This window comes from Nicotiana attenuata, unplaced genomic scaffold (assembly GCF_001879085.1).
Source record: "Nicotiana attenuata strain UT unplaced genomic scaffold, NIATTr2, whole genome shotgun sequence".
Taxonomy (NCBI): Eukaryota; Viridiplantae; Streptophyta; class Magnoliopsida; order Solanales; family Solanaceae; genus Nicotiana; species Nicotiana attenuata.
Genome location: NW_017676692.1, coordinates 20,444 through 37,625, shown reverse-complemented (window position 1 = coordinate 37,625; position 17,182 = coordinate 20,444). Strand labels below are relative to the sequence as shown.

Genomic DNA, 17,182 nt, shown 5'->3' with positions numbered 1-17,182 from the left:
GGTCCATGGTCTTCCTGTGTCACAATTCAAGACTCAAAAGGTCTGTGATGCCTGTGCTAGAGGAAAACATGTGAAGTCCTCCTTTAAGTCAAAAAGAGATGTGAACACCTCAAAGCTGCTCGAGCTCTTGCATATGGATCTGTGTGGACCTATGAAGGTGCAAAGCAGAGGAGGAAAGAGATACATTTTCGTGATTGTGGATGACTATTCCAGATTCACATGGATTCTGTTTCTCAGAACAAAATATGGAACTTTTGAGGTATTTGTGGCCTTTGTGAAAAAAATCCAGGTAAAGATGGAGTCTATAGTTGTTTGCATCAGATCAGATCATGGAATAGAATTTGACAATGTCAAATTTGATGAATTCTGCAATGAAAATGGAATCTCACAACTTCTCAGCTCCCAAAACTCCCCAGCAAAATGGAGTAGTAGAAAGGAAGAACAGAACTTTGGAGGAAATGGCAAGAACAATGCTGATTGACAATGGACTTGCAAAAAATTTCTGGGCTGAAGCTGTCAACACTGCCTGCTATTTAGTGAACAGGTGTATGATCAGATCACTTCTGAATAAGACACCTTATGAATTGTTGAATGGAAGAAAACCCAAGATGACTCATCTTAGAACATTTGGATGCAAATGTTATGTTCTCAACAATGGAAAGGATCGGCTTGGTAAATTCGATGCCAAGAGTGACGAAGGAATATTTCTTGGGTACTCTTGTCAAAGCAAGGCTTACAAGATATATAACAAGCGGACTCAATGTGTTGAGGAGAGTGTCCATGTTATCTTTGATGAATCCTATCCATCATGTGAGAAGAGTGCTGAGGAAGATCAAGATGGAGAACCCTCACTTGTTCCTGGTGAAGTCATTAACATGACAAACGGAAAGACAGACATGATGAGTCAAGTAAAGGAGCCAAATGAAGACAATGCTGCCTCATCATCAACAGAACCAAGCATCTCAATCACGACCACAGAAGCTGAAGAAAGGGTGGTTGATGCAGTTCAGGGAACTCCACTAGCACCTGAAAGAAGGATAGAGGAAGATCAGCCAATCATACTTCCCTCCTCTCAGAGTGAACCTCAAGTATCTAACTGGAGACACCAAAACTCTCACCCTATAGAAAACATCATCACTCCTCTAGACCCTGGAGTACAAACCAGGTCAAGAGCCAGAAATTCACTTGCCTTCTCAGTGTTTCTCTCCCAGATAGAACCCAAAAACATCAAGGAAGCTTTGAAAGATGCAGACTGGATTACCGCCATGCAAGAAGAACTGCACCAGTTTTGAGAGAGAAACAGCGTGTGGCAGCCTAGTACCCCAGAACCCCCAGATAGAACCATTATAGGAACCGAGGTGGTGTTCAGGAAACAAGCTCGATGGGAACAATGGAATTACCACAAGCAAAAGGCAAGGCTAGTTGTTCCAAAGGCTAAAATCAGGAGGAAAGGGATTGACTATGAGAAACGTTTGCTCTAGTGGCCGGATGGAAGCCATCAGAATTTTAATCGTTTTTGCATCTCATATGGAATTCACCTTGTCTCCAATATGGATGTCAAAAGTGCATTTTTAATGGAAATCCTTAAGGAAGAAGTCTATGTGAAGCAACCCCGGGGTTGAAATGTCATGAGCACCCATGAAGTATGTGTTTCAAGCTGGACAAAGCTCTGTAGCGGGGGCTAAAGCAGGCTCCTCGAGCTTGGTATGAAAGATTGTCAAAATTTCTCTTTAGAAATGGTCTTTAGAGAGAGGGAAAATTGACAATTACTCTTTTCTAAAGAAACGAGGAAGGAACTCTGCTCATTGTTAGGTTTTGTTGATGATTAATTTTTGGGGCAACGGCTGACTCGCTGTGTGAAAAGAGTTTGCAAAACTTATGGGAGTGAAAGGTTTGAAATGAGCATGATGGAGAATAAACTTCTTCTTGGTCTTCAAGTAAAAGTCTCCAAACGGTACTTCCATTTGTCAGCAGAAATACATTAGGGAACTTCTGAAGAGGTTTGACATGGAAGCATTCAAATGTGATAGACACTCCCATTTAGCAACTTGCCACTCGACTGGACCATGGATGGCAAGCTTGCGAACTCCTCTATCTCACTGCCAGTCGACCTGACATTGTTTTTCAGCGATGGGCTATGTGCAAGGTTTCAATCAAATTCCTTAAGGAATCTCACTTGAAGGCAGCTAAAAAGAATTAACTGAGATATCTCAAAAGGAACGCAGGACCTGGTGCTGTATTATCCATCAGGTGACAGTTTTTAATCTAATTGGATATGCTGATGCAGACTATGCAAGGTTTATCTTGTGGACAGAAAAAGCACTTTCTGGAATGGCTCAACTTCCTAGGCTCATGTCTTATCTCTTGTGGGTACAAGGAAGCAAAATTCAGTGGCTCTTTCAACAGCTGAAGCTGAATATGTAGCTGCAGCATCTTGCTGTGCTCAGCTTCTATGATCAAGCCAACAACTGGAAGGAGGATTTTGGAGTTTTCTCACTGTGAGTGTACCTCTCCTATGTGACAACACTAGTGCACTCAATATTGGCAAAGAATCCAGTTCAACATAAAAGGACCAAACAATATTGATGTGAGGCATCATTTTCTGAGAGATAATGTGGAGAAAGGGTTGATATGCATAAAGTTTCTGCAGCACAGAGATCAAATTGCAGATTATTTTCACCATAGCACTAAGTAGGGAACAGTTTGAAAGAAACAGAGTAAAGCTGGAACTATTGAAAGGCCAAATTGAGGAACCCGATTCCTTTTCAGTTGGGTCGTATTTTTTAAGAACTAATTAGCTTAAAGTGTTTTTTGGCTCTGTCTAACTCACTTCAAATACTGTTGCAGGTAGGCACGCATGTTAAGCATAGAAGCAGTTAGATGCCAGTTAACATGACCGATAAAAAGAGGATTTTTTTTTAAAAAAAAAAAAGGGCAGAAGGACGAGCTTTGAAGAAAATATTTCTCAAGAACCAGGTCCTTGTACTAAAGGTTAGTAGTTCTGTGCATCCTTTAATACACGTCTTAAAAGGTACAAAATACAACTGCCATATCATCAACTTTTCAGATCCGGCTGGCACGTCCCTTCAATTCAAACGTTTCATCTCCCTCTGAAACATCACAATTCTCCACGCCCAACCGTCATTTCGGAACCGGTGCCTATTCTTCTTCCTTCATAATTATTCTCTCTGTTTAAAAAACCCCTCTCCTCTTCCTTTCTTCACTATAAGCCCTATCATCACACCACCTCTCCCATGGCTGAGACAACTTCCGATCTCTATGCCTCATCTGTAACCACCTCTGGCCCATCTATGGAGCTCCCTACCGTTTCTGAGACTCTATCACCCTCTGTCACCCCTACTGCTCCGGTAACACCTTCCCCAATTTTCCAACCTCCCTCCAACTCAGAAACCCTTGAAACTACTGCTCTGTTTTCTCTGTCGTTTGTTGCCCATGCCAGTCAAACCCTAAATGGAGAACAAGGTCACGACACTGAGTTCACAAAAGGCTCCGCCATTATTGCAGTCGACTCTATGGTTGTGTAAGCACCGGTTGACCAAGAAAAAAACTTGTTTGTGGTATCCGCTGATGGGTATTGCGTAAGGTCATTTCCCAGAAACAGGCGTCACAAAGTGTAAGTGAAGAAGGGGCCATTATTGCCATTGAAGGAGATGCAGTAACACACTCTACTGAGACTTCACATGGGGAACCTAATCCCTCTAAGGAAGACCCAGGTCAGGACTCTCATGCCTAGTACAGTGGTGTTCCTGCATTTGACGTTGTGCCCCTGGAAATTCAAGGCCCAGAGATGCAATCTAGTGATGAAGAAGATCTGGACAACGTGGCCCTAGATGAATTCATAAGTAAGCGAAGGGTTGTTTCCACTCCTGGGTCTGAAATCAAGCGCCCCACCACCAGGCTTCAAGTCAAAGTGGCCTACGATTCTGCACTACAAAAGAGCAAGAAAAGCAGTAAGAAGAAAAGAAAAAAGTTGGTGAAGGATGGTGTACCTATAGGGGATGAAGCTATCCCTGTCGTTGAGGTGGAAGAAGGAACTCTTGAGGAACCCGGTTCCCTTGTCAGGCGGTCCTCGAAAAAATCTGAGTCTGTTTCTCTGGAGAAAGGGTCTACTTCTAAGTCTAAGATGAAGAAGGTAGTGAGTGATGCGGAGATTCTTGTCAAGTCCAAAGAGAAAGGTCAAGTCAGTACAATATTAGCACATGGAACGCAAGTCTGAAACAGTTCAAGAACCTAGTCATGGAAAGAAAGCACAAAGTGAGGTCTGCTTAGGCTCTGAGCATTTAAGGCATCAGAAAGTTCTGATGGGTCATACGTTTGACCCAACAATCTCAGAAATGGCTGGAATGCGCCAAATCCTGGAAATGGTGGAGTTTCGACAGTGGACACATCTTTTCTACGTTAATGCTCCTAAAGTGTATGAGGAGGAGGTCCAGAGTTTCTTTGCCAGTCTGTTTCCAGTTGATACTGACCATGTTTGTGCTTTGGTCAATGGTGTGGACATTGTCTTTGACGTGCAAGTGCTTGGAGAAATTTTGCAAGTTCCTACAGTTAGCGTGAAGATTGTTCGAGATGTTTGCTAGTACAACTTCCGAAATGCGGTGGTGAAAGATAATTCCAATCAGAAAGGGGACCAGATTCACAAGAAAGCACTACTTCCTATCTATCAGTTGTTGTTTGAGCTGGTTAACAAAGTCCTGTTGCCTCGAGCAGAAAGGCGATCTGTAACTTCAAAATCTGATCTATTCTTAATGGAGCAATTGGACGGTTTCAGCCCTGTGAGTCTGCCAGCTATAATGATTGAGCACATGCAGAAAGTGGCTGATTTCAAGGATGGCAATCACGGTCTTCCCTACGGATTCTTGCTCATGCGAGTGTTCAAACACTTTGAGGTTCCTTTAGGAACAGGTAAAGTAAGGACCCATAAACAAACATTCTCTCAGACAGCCTTGGAAGAGTGTGAGTGTATTGAGAAGTATAGGGGTGTAGGAAGCACTTCAATTGTGTCTCAGCTCATCAATGCTCAGAACAGTACAGCTGAGGAGATAAGTCGATTGAAGGCCAGAAACGCTATCCTGGAAGGCCAGCAAGCTCGAGCGGTTCCCATGTCGAATGATGAGGTGATTCGCTTGACCCAAGAAAATGCTGACCTCAGGGCGCAAGTTGAGAACCTGAAGGCTGAACTGCTCAACGAGCAAAAGTCGGGAAACGCCCGAATAGACCTTGTTCTCCAGACACTTGCTATAGCTTCCAAGCCTTTTCCTCCTAGTGCCCCCTAAGATTCCCTTCAGTGACCAGTTTTCTGGATATTTTTTTTCTGTTGATGTTTGGTGGCTGTTTTTATTTTTTTTATGTGTGGTTGGGATGTACTACTACTACTCCTCCCGCGAACAAGTCCAATGTTGCCTCTTCCTTTTTCACAGGAAGAGGCATATTAAAACATTATTAATATGAATCCTCTCTTATTTTGTCTAGTACTCTCTACTTTTGTTCTATTCTTTCTCATGATTGTGTGCACATATGTGGCATGAGTTAGCTTAGTTGAATTTCTTTGTGCTGATTATTCTTTTTAATGATGCCAAAAGGAGGAAGAAATGAAAGCTTAATATAGGACATAGGACTCAGGGGGAACCACATTGGGGAACTGGTTCGTATGAAAAGGTAAGGCATAGCCTCAGGGGGAACTCCTTGAATTTTTTTTTACTGCCCAAAGCCTGACTCTATAATAGTTAAGTTTGTCATCATCAAAAAGGGGGAAATTGATAGATATTAAACACTCTTGCCTTATGTTTTGATGATCTAATAAACTTACTGCTCAGAATCAGTTAGGGAACCTGAATTGCTGCAAACTTTAACGGACTCCAGTAAAAGATTAACTGCTACAGATTCAGGAGCCAAGAACCAAACAAGGACCTGATGCCCCTGTGGTTCCTATATAGCAGTATAGAGTCAATTGGACACAGCTGGAACTGAAGTGACTGACGGTACTGTTTCTGCCGCACTGCACCACACTGTCAGCCCACTCATTCTCTAACCAAACAAAGTACTCACATCATTTCAATTGATGTGATCAAGATGTACCAAAGGGGATCTATACAAAAACATCACAGGAAGGGTTCTGTTCCTTATTCAAGCACTTAGCAAAAATAGAGAAATCATCCTCTCAAGCTTGAAGAACAAGGTTGAACGCCACTACGGACCAGTTCCTAAAAGATTGATTGTTGTTGTCCTAGTTGAGTTGTAACCTTGTTATTGTACTTACTATATCTCCTAAATTGCTTACTGAGAAGCATACTGATTAGGAATTCTCTTGTAAATTCGTAAACTCGTTGAGTTTATGTTGTGACTAGATTTAATCATAAGAAAAAGTCTTTGTAATCGTAGAGTTACAAAGTGGCTTGTGGTGACAGCACCACAAGTTAGTAAAAAGCCTTTGTAACTAGGATAGTCACAAAGTGGCTTGTGGTAGAGGTACCACAAGTTAGTTGAGTAAATCCTTTGCAATCGGAAGTATTGTAAAGTGGCTTGTAATAGGTAAGATTACAAGTTAGTGAAGTTAAAAGCCTACAGTATAGGTCGTGGTTTTTTGATCCCCTTGTGTGGAATTTTTCCACGTAAAAATCCTCTGCCTCATTTACTTACTGCTTTACTAAGTGTTCTCATCAGAAACTTGGAGGACCAGGTGCTCTACGATTTAGTGGACCCATACAAATTAACAGGATTCCTCCCTATATATAGTCCTGGAGTCCTTGCTATATTCTTTGGTCGATGTGTCTCCATGCTACGACCGTTTTTGTTGTTACTTGTGTATTGTTTTTTGACTCAATGTGCACTGTAGGCAGTTGGATTGGAGGAAGTCGTGATGTCTCTCACTATCCCGCCAGTCACTTAGGTGGAATCCCAATTGGGTCGACCATAGTGGTCAGATTTTGACCAATACAAAAATAGTGAAAGTCGACTATTTTGGTTGGTTTTATGGATGCAGGTGAAGCACAAAAGTAAAGACGCATCGCAATGAGAATGTTGACAGTATTGATGCAAGTCATGAAGGGATAGACTTACCACGAGGCGGTCAATGTATTTTTTTTTTTTGCCTTTTCCCTTTTTCTGGTGGCTCATTCATATTGGTTCAAATTTCGCTGCTCTTTTTTTAAAAAAAATAATAATGAAAAAAACTTTACTTTTTGTAGATGTTTAGTGCGGAGATCATTACTATAATAAACTCATTTTGTAATGTTTCTTGAATTCTGACAGACTTTATGAACGAATTAAACTCATTTGTAATATTTTTTGGATTTTAACAAACTCTATATGAAGGGGTTATTTTTTTTTTCTTCTGATAAGTAAATAGAGAGATTATTCGAAATCCTGAACTATGTCAGATGCTACTAATTCATTCAAACTTAAGCTTACTGTCTGTATGTTATGATTGCAACATACGTATGAAAAAAAATATACACATAAGTTTATAATTATAAGAAGTTGCATGAAGAAAGTTGATGAAATCGGTGGTGGAAGTATGGCCAAAAGGCATCACCGGTTAAATATTTTTTTATCAAGTACATGAAATAATTCAGTACTGGTATTTTAGGCATTTTTTTGTTGCGTTGCTTGCAGTGGCGGAACTAGAATTTTTACTACCGGGTATCAAAATATAAGAAAGTAATATACAAAACTAAGAAAGTTCAACACATACATAAAAAAGTTTCTTTTACGTATTTACACAATCTCATTTTTCGGCGAAGGGATGTCAATTGGTTGACATGTGGCTCCGCCACTGGTTGCTGGGATTATCTCAATTTATTTTAATTCTTCAATTTGCTTATAGCGAAAAATATAGGTACAGTTTTCATTGATAAAAAACTTACATATATTTATATTTATTTCAGATGTGTACTTTTCAGTCAATACAAACTCATAATTTTGTAAATTTAATGACCAATAAAATTGGGTGATTAGGTCTAATTCCTTCCGAGTCATTCAATTCATGCTTCCACATTTTGTGTAAATAGATAATTGTAGTTTTATTTTAAATAAGATCATATAATTAACCGAAAGAATGGTTGCTATAGCATACTTCTTTTTGGGAAAGCTAATTATTTGGGCAAGAGTAAAAGTATTTTCTATGCAAAAATAGAAATTTTGTTTATACTTTAAATGTTATCTTCTTTTTACTGGAAAAAAGTTCTTTTCTTTCTCTAATACCCTTGCAACTAAAGGGTTTGTTTTCTTCAAGTTAAGCTTCAATTGTGTTCTATATTTACCTCTAAGCATCGTAAGTTTAAATTTGAACTATTAAAATTTACAAAATCTACTTTTAGATATTTATATTAATAATTTTCACTTTGTTTATTTAAATACAAGGTATGTATAATCCAAGAACAAGACAATTATGTTGACCGAGCAAGAGGCTTTTCTCAAATGACTTTTTGCGTGCGCAGTTCGGGCGCGTTTCCGAAAAGCTTTTATGTGAAATTTAAGAAAAAGATTGATTTTGACATTTAAAATTGATTAAAGTTGACTTTGGTCAACATTCTTGGTAAATAGACCCGGACCCGTGATTTGACGGTCCCATAGGGTCCGTAGTAAAATATGGGACTTGGGCGTATGCGCGGAACCGTATTCCGAGGTCCCTAGCCCGAGAAAAGAATTTTTAGAGAAAATTATTTGCTGGAAAATATAAAGGCTTTTAGAAGTGAAATAATGCGTGTTTTTGATGGTACCGGGCCCGTATCTTGGTTCCGGAGCCTGATACAGGTTTAAAATAATAATTAAGTCGAATCTGTGAAATTTGATAAGAATCGGAGTTGATTTTGTATAAATCAGAACTTTAGTTGAGAAAATGGAAATTTCAATGTTCTGGAGGAATTTTATGAATTTGAGATTAAATTCGTAGTTGTTGACGTTATTTTGATGATTTGATCGCACGAGCAAGTCCGTGTGATATTTTTAGACTTGCGTGCATGTTTGGTTTGGAGCCCCGAGGGCTCGGGTGAGTGTTGGATTGGCCACGAGGTAAATTGGACTTAGGAAAATTTCAGCTGGCACCTGGTATTTTTGCCCAGGCCTCTGATCTCACAATTGCGAGATCAGGCTTCGCATTTGCGAAGTGGTCAGGCTTGGGAAATGCAACCAAAGTGTCGCAATTGCGAACCAAGCCTGGGCAGCCCTCATCGCAATTGCGACCTCAGGCTGGGAAATGAGAACTCCCTTCGTCGCAAATGCGACTATTCTTTCGCAAATGCGAAGATGACAGGATTTCAAAGAGTTCGCAATTGCGAACCCCTGGTCGCAATTGCGACATCTGAGACCTGTTAAGTGGGATTTGGACGGGATTCTTCTTCATTTTACAACTTTTTCAAATCTAAACATCCCATAGGCGATTTTCTTGAAGAGAGTTCTTCCCCAAATCATAGGTAAACGATTTCTAACTTATTTTCTTCAATCCGTAACATCTTTACATGATTTCACTTCAAAATCTAGGGTTTTCATGGAAAAATTGGGTGATTTTGGGTAGAAGTTAGGATTTTCAAATTTTGGGGATTTGGACCTCAATTCGAGGTCCGATTTCAAAACTAATTGCGTATTTGAGTTCGTGAGTGAATGGGTGATCGAGTTTTGGTTCGAATTTCGGGTTTTGACCAAGCGGGCCCGGGGTCGATTTTTAACCTTTTTGGGAAAATAATGGAAAAACTATTTTCATGCATTAGAATTGGTTTATTTAGTATTTATTAATGTTATTAAGTAAATTATGGCTAGATACAAGCGGATTGGAGGTGGAACCGAGAGGTAAAGCGGTAGTTGAGGCTTAATCTTGTCCGTGGAATCGAGGTAAGTGTTTGGCCTAACCTTAGCTTAAGGGAATAGGAGTTGTAGTGTTATTTGCTATGTGTTAGTATCGAGTACGACGTATAGGTGCGGTGACGAGTATCTATACGTTGGTGTCAAGCATGCCCGTGAGTCTTATACCATGATTGTTGTGACTCTATTATGTATCGATCATGCTTAAATTGATGATCATTAATGTTGAACAAAGTTTATGAAATTTTCTTGATAATTGACTATTGTTGAGTACTGGCTCAAGTGGAGTTTCATTTTTGTAAAGTAATTGTTGAAAATGAGATCGGTTATAGCTAAATCCCTTGGCGGGATGTTATTGTTGAGATTGTTGATTCCCTTGTCTGGATGTTATTGTTGATACTGTTGATTCCCTTGCCGGGACGTATTGTTTCTATTATTTGGTGAGGAAGAGTGTAAAGCACGAAGGGTGATGCTGTGCATGATATTGTGAGTGAGTGTAATGCACGAAGGGTGATGCCGTACCGATATTATGAGTGTTAATGCACGAAGGGTGATGCCGTGCCAAGATTTGAGAGTTAATGCACGAAGGGTGATGCCGTGCCGATATTGTGAGGAATAATGCACGAAGGGTGATGTCGTGCCATGATTATGTGAGGTAATGCACGAAGGGTGATGCCGTGCCGTTTCTGGTGATTCATATGGTGAGGGCGAGAGTAAAAGCACGAAGGGTGATGCCGTGCACGTGTTACCATTTCAGTATTCTTGTTGATATAGACATGATGTTCATTATGTTTCTTTATTGATGCTTCTTTATTGGTTTATTGTTAGAATCTAATATTCCCCGCAGCATATCCCCTTCCCACCTTATTTTGTTGATTCCTGTTATTATGATTCTGTTTGTATATGATTTAACTGCACAGATATATATGATTGTCGTGTCCTAGCCTCGTGGTGATAGCCTATAATTGCATATTTTAGTCGCTTATTACACTCGAATTTACTGCACTTTAATTGAGTTTGCGCTTTAATCGCTAGTGTTTTGCACTAATTATGTATTTTATGCCTTGTAGGTGTGATTCCGAGCTATATAGATGTTATGGAATGAATTTTAAGTGATTTGAAGCTTTGAAGTCTGAGTAAAAGCTCAAGGAATTAAGCCGAGATCGTGTTCGGAGGTCAAATTTGATAATTAAGTACGAAGGAAGACTTGAGGAGGCATATTATGCACTGTCTAGTTAAATAGACATAACTTTTTGCTCAGAACTCCATTTGGGCTCCACAATATATGGTTGGAAAGCTAACTCAAAGGACTACAACTTTCATGTTTTACGTTTTTCCAAATTCCAAACGGAACAGGGTGAGAAACCGCGGCAGAATCGCGGTAGAAGATGGTCGCGGACAACTGAAGAATCAGAGGGCATGTTTGGCCGCGGTTCCACCGCGACCGCGGCAAGACCGCGGCAGGAAGCGAAAATTTCAGGGACTAAAGTGCAAAACATGGGATTTTAAGTCCTAAACCCTATAATAAACAAAGGAGGCCGGCCAAGAACAAGAGGAGGACATATTTTGGACACAAATTAGACCTAAGGAGGCGGAGAGACACTACTTTACGGTTAGACAACACCCTTGGAGGCAAGAACACATTGGGAGCAAGGCGGAGAATTCTTCTACGAGTTTTTTCCTTCCTCTTCCTATTTTTTTCATTGTTGGTTATGACTTTTAGTATTGTAGTTTTACATACTATTATGAATAGCTAATTTGTTATCTAGAGTTTTGATAGAACCTTTTGTAGGATAAATTCTTGTTATGTTTTTATATAATTGAGCCATAGCTTTTCTCTATTTGTTCAACCACGTTTATATTCTGGTTGATTGAAGATCTCTCAATTAGCTGTTCCTATTTAGTATGCATAACTCGGGAGAGAGTGCATATTTAGGTAATTGTTAAACAACACCACTCCCAAAGTATATGAGGGATCAATAACCGAGGGTTTAAAGGCGGGATTAGGAATAACGAAGCCTTGGGTGCGATCTGAAGTGAGCTGTATTAAAAGCCAGCTAGCGTAGCTCGGGAGAGCGCATCTAGTAAATTATCGTAATTACTCGGGAGAGATTTACGGTAATAAGAGTGCTCATGATCGGTAGAGAATACTTAGGCGAAATTATAGAAGACATAGCGGGAAGGATTCCGACAATAGGGGAAATCATAACTCTAGACCTCCTTAATCTTTTCTCTAACCCTCAGTATCGTTAGTTGTTAATTTACTATTTTAATTTGTTAGTTAATTAGTTAAACAGAAGAATCTTAATATATATAGGTTAGGAATTGTTCAAGCTTGTCTTCTTGGTGATAGTGAACAGCTGTAGCTAAACCTTAGTTCTCTGTGGGATTCGACTCCGGACTTGTAAACTGGATTATATTTGCAGCGACCGCTTAGTCCTTTTTATAAGGCATAGTTGGGCGTGATCACATTACATTTTAGTTGAAAAGAATTTGAAGTTTTCTCAATAGAAAACTTCAAAAACTACTCTAAAGTCGTTTTTGGGATTTGAAAATTTTCTTTTTCAAAATCTGCTCGAAAAAATTAAAATCTATAAATAAACAGATATTTGAAAACAACAACAACAACGATTCAGTAAAATCTCACTAGAGATCTGGAAGGATAATGTGTATGCAGACCTTACCTCTACCCCGAACGGGTAAAGAGGCTGTTTCTGAAGTAAACCCTCGGCTCAAGACTTTTGAAAACAAAATTTGAAAAAAAGCTCCCAACTTTTATGGCTAAACGGGAGCTAGTAATTGGATGCGATACTTTTTCTTTGTTTGAAAAATCACTTAATTTACGATGTAAAATAATTTCTTTTCTACCTAATATTTGTCAACAACAAGGTTGAAAGTCGAAAACATAAAGCATGATGTAAGAAGTAGTATGAACTATGAAAAGTTGAAAGAGCCAATTTGCAGACTGTCTTGTCAACCCTTAAGGGCACATTTGACATTTGATAGTTTAAATTGAATATAAAAATTAAATACAGAAGGTTGAAGGCTTTAAAATATAGTATAATTTTATTAAAAGGATTTAGGTTATATACTAGTGCAAAAAGTAATCAATATAATTTAATTGGTAGTACCATGCTAAATTATGAATTACCAATGAATTTAACTTATATGCGACGAATGTAAAGAGTCTTATACTATCATGTCAGTTTTACCTGTTGTAGCAATTAATTTGCCGTATTTTCAAGATTATGAAATCCCGATTTTTTCTAGAGGTTACCTATAGATAATTTTGGGATGACTATACTATAAAAATAATTACACTATCGATGTATACAAGTTAAACTCCTATTTTTAGTTTCATTTTAATAATGTTTCATATTACTAATGTTTATTAGATAAGATATATATATGTATATATATATATATATATATATATTACACTCCTTCGTTCTAGTGATCGCTTCGTACACTACGCTTTTTATCCAGCGTATTGAACTCGTTTATTCCACTCGCTCCCTATCTCTAAGAGCATCTCCTCTTTTTAGAATTGTTGAAGAAACTACTAACTCTAACTATCTAACTGCACTGATCGGGGTTGATCTCACTAACCCCTTGCTTCACCATGCCCAAGCTGGACGCTAAGGAGAGCAGAATAAGGTGAAGGCAGATACCGCTCATCAAGAGTTTGGTTAAGTGTTCAATACCATATGCCTTGCTGGCTGGATTTGAATCTGGTCTATAGTTATCTAATCTCTTTCTTTTCCCTACCTCCCCTACGAAGGGAAATACAAAGGAAGCTGCTTTGAAGTTGAAGGGGCTCGTCCATTCATGTAATTTCATACATAAAGAGGAAGATTAAAAACTCATCGATCTCCTTAGCTCTCCGCGGGGGTCTTCATTCATTCTTCTCTTACTTTCCCTACTTTGAGGGGGGGAAAAATGTTGAACAAAAACGATCTTTCTAAAGTTAAGACACCCGCGCGCGCGCACACATACATATACCATAAGCTCTTTTGAAAAATATAAAAAATCAAAAGTTGAAGGATGATTGGTATGGGTGTTTTAGTCAATTAAATCACAATGGGACCAAGTAAGCAGACTTTTCAGGATTTAAAGTCAAGCCAATCAAAGTCAATTAATGTACTCTTTCAAATAAAATAAAAATGCTCCTTCAATTGAAATACCCTCTCTTTTTTCAATAATTCCCACTAATCTCATATGGTATGCTTGTAAATAAAACAAAATGTAATATACTTTAAAGTCTTTTACTTAATTATACCCTCTATAAATACCTCAGCCGAGCTCTTAAATCCTACTTTGCCTTAGTTCGTTAACTTTGATCTCTTCTTCTGAGCTGACTTCTCTCTCTCTCTCTCTCTAAAACCATGCAAATCGGAGCAACACTTCCAGCTACAAATCTCCATTTTTTCCAGTCAAAAAGAGCCAGTTTCAAATGCAATGGATCCCCATTAAACCCTAGTTTTTTGAATACACAAAGTGTAAAAACAGAGATGACAAGAAAACATCTTTCAAATCTTGAAAAAATCCTACAAAAACAACCCCAAAAATCTCAACCAGTCGATTCAAATGAAGCTATTCAAGAATCGCGTAACGGGTCGAAGGAAAAAAGGGGAAGGAATTTATTGGAAGGGTTAAATTTGGCTAGAATTTGGCTTGAACATAAGGTTGCTGAAGAAATGTCCCCAAGATATTTAAACAGGCTACAAAAAATGTTATCAAATAATAACATTGAATATTCGCCAAGAAATAGTCTTGGTAGTAGGTGGAAAGAATTTCATGGTATCAATGATTGGTTAGGGTTAATTGATCCTTTGAATGAGAATTTAAGGCGAGAATTGATTAGATATGGTGAGTTTATTCAAGCAGCTTATCATTGTTTTCATACAAATCCTTCAACTTCTCAAGGAGAAGGGTTGTTAGGCCCGAGACACGTGGCATTACCCGATAAGTCATATAAGGTGACCAAGAGTCTGTTTGCAACGTCGTCCGTTGGATTGCCAAAATGGGTGGACGACGTTGCACCAGACCTTGGATGGATGACTCAGAGGTCGAGTTGGATTGGTTATGTCGCGGTGTGTGATGATAGGTCAGAGATTCAACGTATGGGACGAAGAGATATTGTTATAGCTTTACGTGGCACTGCAACTTGTCTCGAATGGGGTGAGAACTTTCGCGACTTATTGGTTCAAATTCCAACAGAGATAGAATCAGATTCAGCTGATGGACAGGCTAAAGCGGAATGTGGATTCTTGAGTTTGTTTCAAACAGCTGGTGTTAATGTCCCTAGTTTAGCTGAATCAGTAGTTAATGAAGTGCAAAGACTCATTGAACAATACAAAGGTGAGAATTTAAGTATTACTGTAACAGGACATAGTCTTGGAGCAGCCTTGGCTTTATTAGTTGCAGATGAAATTAGTACATGTGCACCCGATGCACCACCCGTGGCTGTTTTCTCGTTCGGAGGTCCTCGAGTGGGTAATCGAAACTTTGCAGATAGATTAAATTCAAAAAACGTTAAAGTACTACGTATCGTGAACAATCAAGATGTAATCACTCGAGTTCCGGGGATGTTTGTGAGCGAATCACTCGATAAAAAATTAAGGGAGTCAGGAATTGCGAGTGGTGTGCTAAATGTGCTTGACAAAAGTATGCCATGGGCATATTCACATGTTGGAACAGAACTAAGAGTTGACACAAGAATGTCACCATATTTGAAGCCTGATGCAGATATTGCTTGTTGCCATGATTTGGAGGCATATTTGCATTTGGTGGATGGATATTTAGCATCAAATTGTCCTTTTAGAGCAAATGCAAAGAGAAGTTTAGCCAAGTTGTTAAATGAACAAAAGTCTAATATCAAAAGGCTTTATACTAGTAAAGCAAAAGGCTTGAGTCTTAATCTTGAAAGAGAACATAGTTTCCACACACCTAGTTGTTTGCCTAGTCCATCTTCTTGATAAGTAAATAAGAAGTACTATTATGTTTACAATGTAGTTGTAACTTCTCTTTTATTATTTGAGGGTGTTTGGATTGACTTTTAAGCTAGTCAGATCAGTTTTTAAGCACTTTCTAGCTTATTCAGTATCTGGCAAAGCTTAAAAGTGGTTAAAATAAATTCAAAATTGCTTAAAACAATCCAAAAGTAAATAAGGTGATCAACTCCAACTTATTGCTTTTTGGCTTAAAAGCCAATTTTTTTTAAGTCAATCCAAACAACCTCTTTATCTCCTTGCTTGAATGACTTAACAAGTAATTTCAGAACTTTTGGTAAATTTTCACTAATTGCATAGATAAAGAAGAAAGAAAGTATTCCATACGTTTCAATTTATATAATGTAGTTTGACTCGACATGAAATTTAAAGAAAAAAAATTGAGACTTCTAAAACTGCAAAGTAAGAGTAATTAAAATGAGTAAATTTGTAAGTTTGAAGATAAATATTTTTAAATATAGGTTATATTATTCTTTTTCAAATATACTAATAAGAAAAGTGTGTCACATAAAACGAGATGAATACGAGAATGAAGAGATTTTGCATCAATCACAGCTTATAATAACCTAGTATGTGTCGTATAGTATGGTTTTCCACGCAATATATATATATATATATATATATATTCGATTTTAATTGTCCCTTTTCTCCTTCTCCCATATCATGATAAAATAAAATTCTATACCAATTTGATTTTGTGTGGAAAAAATAATTGTTTGGCTCAAAAGTTGTTTAACACTTTTTAAGTAAATCAATCAGTATAGATGAAGGGGTAAATCGTAGTCGAAGATAATAAACCCTAAGATGATCTTGACAATTGGTTCAGATAACCACAAATACAAATCGGAGAGAGGGAAGGTGATAATCCTCTAGAGATAAGAGAGAGAGAGAATGTTAGAGAGATAAAAGAGAGAGAGAGAGAGAGAATGTATTTCCAATCATGAATCCCCCTTTTTACAAGGCTCGGACCCCTATTTATATAATAGAGGATCCTTACTTGAATATTAAAAGACAGGAAATAAAGTACATGTTATAGAGGGGCCGACATGATCATGAAGTCGTCCCTCCTATTATTCCTAGGTCGTCCTTCTAGCCAGACTCACATATATCCGGTCGTGTTGGCTTAGGGACGTGGTCGGTCAAATTCGACCCCATACAGTTAGTCCCTCCGCTCGTCGGGGTCGCAACGAATGCGTCCTCGATGGGCGAAATCGGTACCTCCGTTCTGGGAGAGTTTGACTTTGTCAATGACTTGTGACGTGACAGGCAGGAGACAGTAATCATGACTGTCAGAGCGTCGAAGCGAAACGCCTTTCCCCGTGTGACGTCAGCGTCCGTATGCATCATCATTG

General features: G+C 38.6%; 1 protein-coding gene across 1 annotated transcript; it reads left to right on the top strand.

Moving 5' to 3' along the window:
• The first annotated feature begins 14,150 nt into the window (after nucleotides 1-14,150).
• LOC109221166 (phospholipase A1-Ibeta2, chloroplastic-like) lies at nucleotides 14,151-16,005 on the top strand. Its single transcript, XM_019385629.1, has one exon. The coding sequence runs from the start codon at nucleotides 14,205-14,207 to the stop codon at nucleotides 15,795-15,797; it is 1,593 nt and encodes a 530-aa protein (XP_019241174.1). The 5' UTR covers nucleotides 14,151-14,204; the 3' UTR covers nucleotides 15,798-16,005.
• The last annotated feature ends 1,177 nt before the right edge of the window (nucleotides 16,006-17,182 follow it).

Bases quoted from the DNA above. Each gene is read 5' to 3' on its own strand.
- LOC109221166 (XM_019385629.1), top strand. From the start codon at position 14,205: ATGCAAATCGGAGCAACACTTCCAGCTACAAATCTCCATTTTTTCCAG.